Source organism: Limulus polyphemus, unplaced genomic scaffold, assembly GCF_000517525.1.
Source record: "Limulus polyphemus unplaced genomic scaffold, Limulus_polyphemus-2.1.2 Scaffold4224, whole genome shotgun sequence".
Taxonomy (NCBI): Eukaryota; Metazoa; Arthropoda; class Merostomata; order Xiphosura; family Limulidae; genus Limulus; species Limulus polyphemus.
Genome location: NW_013669834.1, coordinates 89,116 through 97,823, shown reverse-complemented (window position 1 = coordinate 97,823; position 8,708 = coordinate 89,116). Strand labels below are relative to the sequence as shown.

Here is an 8,708-nt window from a genome sequence, read left to right as displayed (position 1 = left end):
CAACGTATGGTACAGCTTTTAAACTTTAGAATTTTACTGAATTATTTTTTTTCCAAATTGAGAACAAATTTAACTTAGTATAATTATTACTAATGCAAGAATTCAAGCTTTAGTAATGAAGAGACGGCTTTTCCCCCTTATATATATATATATATAAGCAGCAAATAAATTGAATATTTGACGCTTTCAACAAGCATTTGTTCAAGCGTATACATCCTGTTGCTGGGAGTGCTATAAAGTTTGTGGACAGGACTTTGAATCTCAGGGTTCACGGCTTATTACAACAAAGTCATGCCTCGCCTTTGTGGCCGTAGGTGCGCTATAAGAGTAATTTATAAGGTTATTTATAGATCAATGGGTGAAATCCCAATATTTCGTCAGACAAGGGTTAGAGGTTAGTACTTTTAATTAGCTGATTTCCTTCTAGTGATCTAGTCTATCAGCTCAAAATTAGAAACAGATAGTTCTCAGTGTAGCTTGACGAAAAAATTTTATAGTAAACAAGCTTAAACATTATTATTAGCCACCAGTCTCACAGCGGCATGTCTGCGGAGTTACAGTGCTAGAAATTGGGTTTCGATACTCGTAGTGAGCAGAGCACAGATAGTCCTGTGTGTAGTTTTGCGCTTAACTACAAACAAATGAGCCATCTGTCTGCTTATCGCGATATCAAATCCCAAATTTGAGCGTGAAAGACCTTCAGACCGATAGTCAGCAGTAAGTTTAAAAACCTATATAACGTTAAAATACGATGTTCGATCATAGCGCTGGGCACAGCACAGGTTGTCCTTTGTGTAATTTTACGTTAACAACAAACAAACGAACTTTTTTTTCTGATTCACGGATCATACCGCTAAACTGAATTATTGTTTTCCAATTCACCGCTAGAGCTTATAACTTTGCCACGTGAAGTTAGTAACTGGGTGTTACTAGCAGTCAGTTTGCTATCGAAAATGTCTGTTACGAGGCGATTGCTTCTTATTTCGAACTCCACAGAGCATGGTAGTGGGTTCCTAGAATACTGCAGTGAACGAGTTAAAGCTTTCTTTTCAAAGTAAGATTACCAAGTCATGTTTATATGTATATAAAGTGTAAGCTGTAATATGCATTATGCTATGTCTCTTAGCTGTTCGTACACTAAGAAATAGTTTTTAATTTTAGAAAGTTTGAAAAAATGAATGAAATCTGGTCTAGGCCGACCCGATTCCAAGTAACTTGATAAAAATTAAACTTAAGGACTGATTAAATCCAGACCAGGCCTGATGATCACTACTTTGAAAATATTGAGAAACGCTAATTATTATTTATGTTAATTTGAAAAAAATGATCGTGTATTATATAATTATTTTAATTTATAAGTCAGTCGGTGTACTACCAAATGATATCCACGTAACAGTGTAAGTTTGATATTGTACAACGCATGCACGTGACATAAATGAGACAAATTCTATACTGAAAACAAACCCAAAAAATAAAGACTAAAGCAACTAGTGAAGCATATAAATGTTCCTACGTTTTCTATCAGTAGGTTGACTATGTTTATACAATTTACGTTAGCTTATTTTTACTCTGTTGTCATTAAGTTTGAAGGGGAAATACAAATTCACACATTATGGTGCCAAGTGCTCGTGCAGGAGATGATTTAGATGGTTGATAAGATTTAGGGCTGTAAGAAGCGGTAAGGCCAGTCAGGCTATGGCTTGACCACTTTTTCATGGCAATTGTATATTGTGGCTAAGTTATGGGAGGAATTCTTTGATTTTCACTGTTTTAATTGGTTAACGATCCCACAAGACTTTGCGAGTGTTAAGTCTTGAGAAATAGATTTCATGTAATTATCATAACTCACAGTTAGTCATTTTTGATATGAGTATATACAGACCAACATGAAATTGTAGGGGGAATAAAGCTATAGGACCGTTGTTTTTGAATAGTCAAGTTGTGGTATTTATGAAAGTGAAATAATCATTCATAATATCGAGAATTACTACCTAACATTTATTAGTCATTTTGGTATTATAAATTATGACCCAAATGCCTGAAAATGAAGGAATTCCATTGTAAATTGGATATGTTACCCAATCAAAGGCTTAGTAAATATGTTTAGGAACAATAAGGGACCTATTGATCCATCTCGGCTGTCCTCTAAACTAAACAAAATTATTCCATGGGTTGACTGAGCTAAACCTTCATCCTCCTGGATGCATTATGAAAGATTACCTTAAAATGTATCACCTTTTTTTATTCAGTATTATTAACATGGTTCACATCATATTTGTAGTTATGTACTTTGTTATTTGTGATATACATGTATGTATATCTTTATCATTGTCTTACTATTTATTTCAAATTCAGTAAGTGTTGTGGGCAAAGAGACTTACTGTAGAATTTCACAAGTGAAGTGCTAAAGATGAAATAGAAAGTAAGAGACTGCCATATGTATGTAATCTCTACTTATTGTTCAGTAGTTATTAATTTGTACAACTCGTTAATTTTACTAACGTTAACTGTAAGACACAAGTTTTTTGTTGTATGGGATAAGTTGTTATACATTGTACTTTAACAGGCCTTTAAAGATAATTTTCTAACACATTTTACATCACTGGAGAAATGTGCATTTTCCTTATATTGAGTGATGTTGGATATTTATATTTTTGTTAGATATGGAGTGTCAAAAGTCTTGTTCGTTCCATATGCTCTCTTCGACTATGATGGTTACACAAGAAAAGCAAGAAATGCGTTTCAGAATATGGGTTTGTCAGTTTCCTTCTTGTTTCTTTCCTTTGAAAAATATTTGTAGAGAAGAACCACCAAAAAAACTAGTCTCACATTAGCATATGTATTAGAAGGGTGACCTTGTATTTTGTTTTTTTCCTTACGATAGCTTAATAAATATAACTGTCAGTTCATGTTTTACTGAGTTTCTATTAACTACTTTTTTCTTCTCGAGTAATGGATGTTTTGGTTATAATGTACAAACCAGTTTATTGCCCATACGAAGCTTCCTTTGCTCATTTATACTTACTCTGTAGAAGAAAAAAAATTAACTTGTTTTTGTCAGTTATTCTCTTTTCACAAATTGTATTTATAGATACTTACTGAAGTTTTATTTCTATAACTCGTGTTGTTTTTTTTTAATTGTAATACTTTTGCTACAGGGGGGGAATGAATAATGAGTAATAATGCACAATGCTGTCATTACATGTTGTTATTATGTAGAAATAATGTTTGTGGAGGTTACTTAATGAACTTATCTTTTATTTGTATTTATTTTCTTAGTCAACATAAGTTTAAAAAAAGTTGTTGCTTATGGTTAAATGCTTCACCAGTTCTAACTAACTTTCTCTAAACACACTGCCAGTTGATTAGGCACATATGGCGTATAAGCATATTATATACACTCAATTGTTTTATATGATTTCTTGTGCTTTTAGGATTAGAACTGGAAAGTATTCATGAAAAAGAAGATCCTGTAGAAGCAGTTAAAGAAGCACAAGGAATTTTTATAGGTATTATCCCATTTCCTAAAGGACATTTCTTTCCACACCCGCAGCCAAATTTAATATGATTTGATAAACAAGGGTTTAATATGTTTGTGTTTAGGAAGGTAAATGTATGTAATATTAAATGAGAGTAAGAATACTAATTCTTATTGTTGCTTGTAATGTTTATCTATAAAAATAATCATTAAATAAAAGGTTTAAAAATTCATGTTTTGAGTTTTCATTCCTGATTTGCTCTTAACTTATTGCTTATACTAGTGGATTTTAAATATTTGGCTTGCAAAAATAGCGATTTTTGTTTTCGTTAAATTCAGTAAGACATCTTGAAAGCATGTGTATATTAATTCACGACATCACATCACAGATTGAAAAGGATTTAATTTGCTTGAAATGTTATAAGTTTAATTTAATTAATTTTAGCTTTTTCAAAACTTTCCAAAAAAATCTTGTTATCACTTATGACAATTAACGGTTGTAACATTTTTTTAGGGGGTGGAAACACATTTCGGCTGCTGAAGACTTTATATGACAACAACGTTATTGAACCTATTACTGAAAGAGTGCTTCAAGTAAGTGTCGTTTTTATAGTTTTATGTTATTATAACCTTCATTTAAAAGATATTGTGTTGTTATAAATAAATATAAAGTTTATAATTTTTCGTGTGTATGAAGGATAATGTAAACTTATCTTTTCTAGATAAATAGTAGGGGATTAGTCTTGCATTCGGTGAAACTATCACACTGCAGAAGAAGTAGCAAATGAAAAAATAGATTCGGCCTCTACATCATTCATGGATTTTTTTTTCTTTACCAAAATTACATAATGAGGAGAAGAAAAACTCGTTATTAATTTGCGATTTAGTTTGTTGAATGATTACGAAGAATTTATTGTGACAGTGTAGTCTTATGTTGTTCAAATACCCAAAATAATAGTGATGAGTAAAAGAATTTACACCAAACCCTGAAATATTGTTTGTATTCCATAACTAAGGGGGCTTTGCTGTACTTCTTTAGACTGCTTTCCCAAGCAGTACTGATGAGCCGTGCATTCCGTGAAACTAGTGTACTACAGAGGGAATAGTAAATTCAAACATAGATTAAGTCTGTGTTCATTCAGGGCTATTCTTACTTTGTTATCCAAAATCTTCACACAGTTTTAAACTTACTCCTAAAAAAAAGTGGAGCCTTTCTTCGAGGCAGATAATTTAAATAACTTACATGAAATTGAATGTTTATTTTTAAAAAACTAAGACGATGGACTTTTAGTAATATTGAGTTGGTCATTACATAGAAATTAATAGTTTTCAATCTAAAACAAATTTTCTGTAGACAAATTACTTACATTAAAAAATTCAATAGTAAAATCAATTTCACTGAAATACATAGTTTTCGGTAACTGTGTATAGAACAATTGATATGCTTGTTCCATACTTTGTGATTGGCCAATGCTAAACTGAATAGACTTAAAGATTTAGTAGTGGTATTTTGTATAGTAAGCCATATTCATTTACTCTGTAGAAAGTAGTAATACATTTAAAAACATCTTTGAAAATTGGAGTTCATATTCCAACCTAAAACAAGAAGGAATCCTCAATAGCCATGGCTGTAATTAGATCTCAAATCCGTCAAGATATGGAGCTACGAACTAAAACTTTGTACTTGAAAAAAAAAAACTGAGCCATTCTATGAGCCACCACGCTGCATCTAACAAAGTTGTGTGTGTGTGTTTTGTTTTTTTTACAGGTATATGTTCTATTTCAATTCCAGATTTGTAATATTTTCTGAGTACTTACATTTTGTTAATTTAGTGTACTGTGTGAATATAACTAAGAAAATCATTAGTTCAGAAGTTACATAAAAAAAAATATTTTATTGTGGAAAATTGTCATTATATTTCAGGATATTTTCCAGTTTGTATTAATATAAATACTCATAATTTATTTTATTTTCACTTTAATGGGTCACACCCATTTTTACATTTTTCATGTAGCATGATTGCTGTAAAAATAAATTCAGTAAAATGTTTGACGAGTATAGCGTGTTCTGTGTTGCAGAATTAAAAATGGTCTTGTCTTTAATCACAGAGCGGTTTGCCTTATATGGGATCAAGTGCTGGAACCAATGTTGCCACTGTAAGCATCTGTACAACTAACGACATGCCAATTGTCTTCCCACCGTCATTCAAAGCCTTGGGTCTTGTGCCATTTAATATTAACCCACACTATATTGACCCAGAGCCAGGTAGCATTCACATGGGGGTAAGACTGTTATCGTTACGGGTTTTTCATATCGAAGACTGTGCCGATCAAGTAGCTTACAATTGTCATAGTTATGAATAGAGCATGTAATCTTAGAATAGTATTATTTGTATGTTCCTCTGTTGGGATTGCACTTAGTTGAGCCAATTTTGTGTAATGGTCACTTCTACGTAGCTCTATCTAGTGTAAAGTCACTTGATAAGTTATGAATTATATCCTTGAAATTACAAATGTTGAAAATGTTTACAAGAAAATTTTGTAAGCAACTTTTTTCAATATGAATTTGACAGCCATTAGGAAGACCATTGTTTGAAATGGCACAACTATCAATATCTTGCCGAATTTTGACACGTTCTAGTAGTATAGTTATAATTGTATGTCTGATAACTAATATAGGTTTTATCTACTATAAGTATTTAGCAGATAATGTAGGTTTTTTATCTATTATAGGTATTTAGGTCAAAATGAAAATGAAACATGTTCAACTTTGAGCACAGGACTTAGTATGTGTTTGTGTGCATACACACACACAATGGTTCGTATATAATGGAAAATAGCAGGGATATCATAATGTTGTTGGTTATTGTGATAAGTGTTACGTACTACTATTTATTTGTTTCTTAGTAAATTATGATTGAAGTAGTTATTTTTTTTTGCATTTAATTATATGAATTAGATGTTACTTTGTTTCTGAAGGAGACGAGAGAAGAAAGAATAAAACAGTATCATGAAGAAAGAACAACCCCGGTATTGGTAAGTCTAATCAGAACTTTGGAGTTAATAATATTATAATGAGTTCTTGTGTGCTTATTCTTAGAAACAACATTATTCGTTAAACTACTGTTCGATGATTGGCTTTTGTTATGATAGAGTTGGGTATTGCGATATAGAGGGCCGTATCACAATATGTTGTGGGCAAGAATCTTAGCTAATTACTGTGGTGTTCTTTCTGCCATATTGCCGTGTACAAAGAACTCTGGGTAACGTACCTGGCAAAGTACATGAATTGTGTTTTGTTTAAGAATTATGTGAACATAATGTTAAAATGTGTCATCATTTTAACAAAAATATGGCATGGAATACCAACGCTCCAAAATAGCACCATGGTACGTATCGTTTCAAAACATCAACATATATCAATAACACTGTGAACCCTTGTGTTCTACTCGCAAACGATATTGCTCACTGACATTCAGTGAACATTTATTAATTTTTCATTACGGTATTAATAATACTGCTTATGCAAATAATTGATTATGGGAATATTAGTTTAAAAAACTTGTATGCTGTAATTTGCTCAGTAAATTTAATGTTATTTCATTTTGATTTGATAATTTATGCTACTAAATATCATCATCACAACAAAACATTAATAAAAATAGTCACACGCTTTGCCTGTACCCAAACACTTAGCTAGATCTGTGAAAATATGGCATTGTTGCATTTCATTTATATTTTAAATATTACATGTCTGAGAAGTGAGAACTTTTTAATGTGTATGCCTCAGTCGATAATATAAGCATACAAGTTGAGAATATACTACTTGAAACCTGTGGTGGGCAGAGCAAAGATAGCTCTTTGTGTAGATTTGTGCTTAACAACAAACAAACAAGCTACCTGAAAACAATAAACTGTTGATATAGAAAAAACAAGAGGGAATCCTCAATAGCTGTGGCTGTAATTGCATCTCAAATCAGTCAAGAGATGGAGCTAGGAGCTAAAAGTTTGTACTTGAAAAAAAAATTCTGAGCCATTTTTATGAGCTGCTGTGCTACGGCTAACAAGAACTAATATTTGTTTCATTATCTTCACAGGGTTTAAAAGAAGGCAGTATGTTGGAAGTGGAAGGAGACAAAGCTGTTTTACGAGGAAAGACAGGGGCAAAGTTGTTCATTAGGTAAGAAAAAAAATGTCTTTATGAGAACGTTATTGATGAGATGTATATGTGCTTGTCCTGAGGTGGGGGGTCATTTCCTCCTCCCCTTTGTTAAACTAATCTTTATCTGCTGTATTTTGTCCTTTTTATAAAGGTTTTCCATCGTGTATGCCAAGTACTAGAAGTAAGGCTGATGTTAGCCATCTTTTGGAACCATAGTGAAGGGTTTTAATAATAACAAAAATGTACTTTTTATTTTGTATTTTGTCCTTTTTATAAAGGTTTTCCATCTTGTATGCTGAGTACTAGAAGTAAGGCTGATGTTAGCCATCTTTTGAAACCATAGTGAAGGGTTTTAATAATAACAAAAATGTACTTTTTATTTTAGGGGTCAAGAACCGCAGGTACTGGAAATTGGAACTGACATTAGCCATCTTCTGAAGTCAGAGTGAGAAATTTAACAACAGAGGCAAAGAGGCTCGTAACAACTGCAATTAGTAAATGTAAAAGAAATAACAGTGTAAAATTGGGTTTTAATTTTGTTAAATAATCATGACTCGATGGTGTGTATATATAGTCGTTAATTTGTATTGTTATCATGCAATTAAAATCGTAATCTTTTTTAAATGAAATATAATAACTTACAAACGTTTTCAAAGTATGATATTCTTTAAAGTTTTGATATTCAAGATTTATATTAAAATACCAAATATGCATTGGTAAATTCTATGAAAAAAATGAGTGATTGTGAATATTACATTCTAATTTTTCATGTTTAACACACTTTTGCATTTACAGTGCAGATATAATTGTATCAGTTATATTACAGATGTAAGTTCACAAATGATTACTTGTTTATCAGAGGAATGAGAAATAAATTGTTTTCATAGTATATTTGTTTATTATTTTTTTTGGATTTATAATATTTCTCACCAACATAGTGCTTTTGGTTTCTTTGAAGTTTGAATAAAAGAAATGGCCAGGTGGTTAGGACACTTGACTCGCAATCTGAGGGTTGCCTTTTCAGCCGTGGGGGGCATTATAATGTGACGATCAATCATACTATTTGTT

At 31.7% G+C, this 8,708-nt stretch overlaps 1 protein-coding gene across 2 annotated transcripts; it reads left to right on the top strand.

The window, feature by feature from the left end:
• Window positions 1-276: 276 nt before the first annotated feature.
• On the top strand, window positions 277-8,529 carry LOC106470800 (alpha-aspartyl dipeptidase-like). Of its 2 annotated transcripts, none has more exons than XM_022399445.1 (8): window positions 277-314; window positions 2,662-2,753; window positions 3,435-3,509; window positions 3,993-4,072; window positions 5,588-5,761; window positions 6,458-6,514; window positions 7,576-7,658; window positions 8,026-8,529. In XM_022399445.1, the coding sequence occupies exons 1-8, from the start codon at window positions 292-294 to the stop codon at window positions 8,087-8,089; spliced, it is 648 nt and encodes a 215-aa protein (XP_022255153.1). In that variant the 5' UTR covers window positions 277-291; the 3' UTR covers window positions 8,090-8,529. The 2 variants fall into 2 exon arrangements, with proteins under 2 accessions (XP_022255153.1, XP_013786820.1); XM_013931366.1 differs by lacking the exon at window positions 277-314 and adding an exon at window positions 586-1,054.
• Window positions 8,530-8,708: the final 179 nt, after the last annotated feature.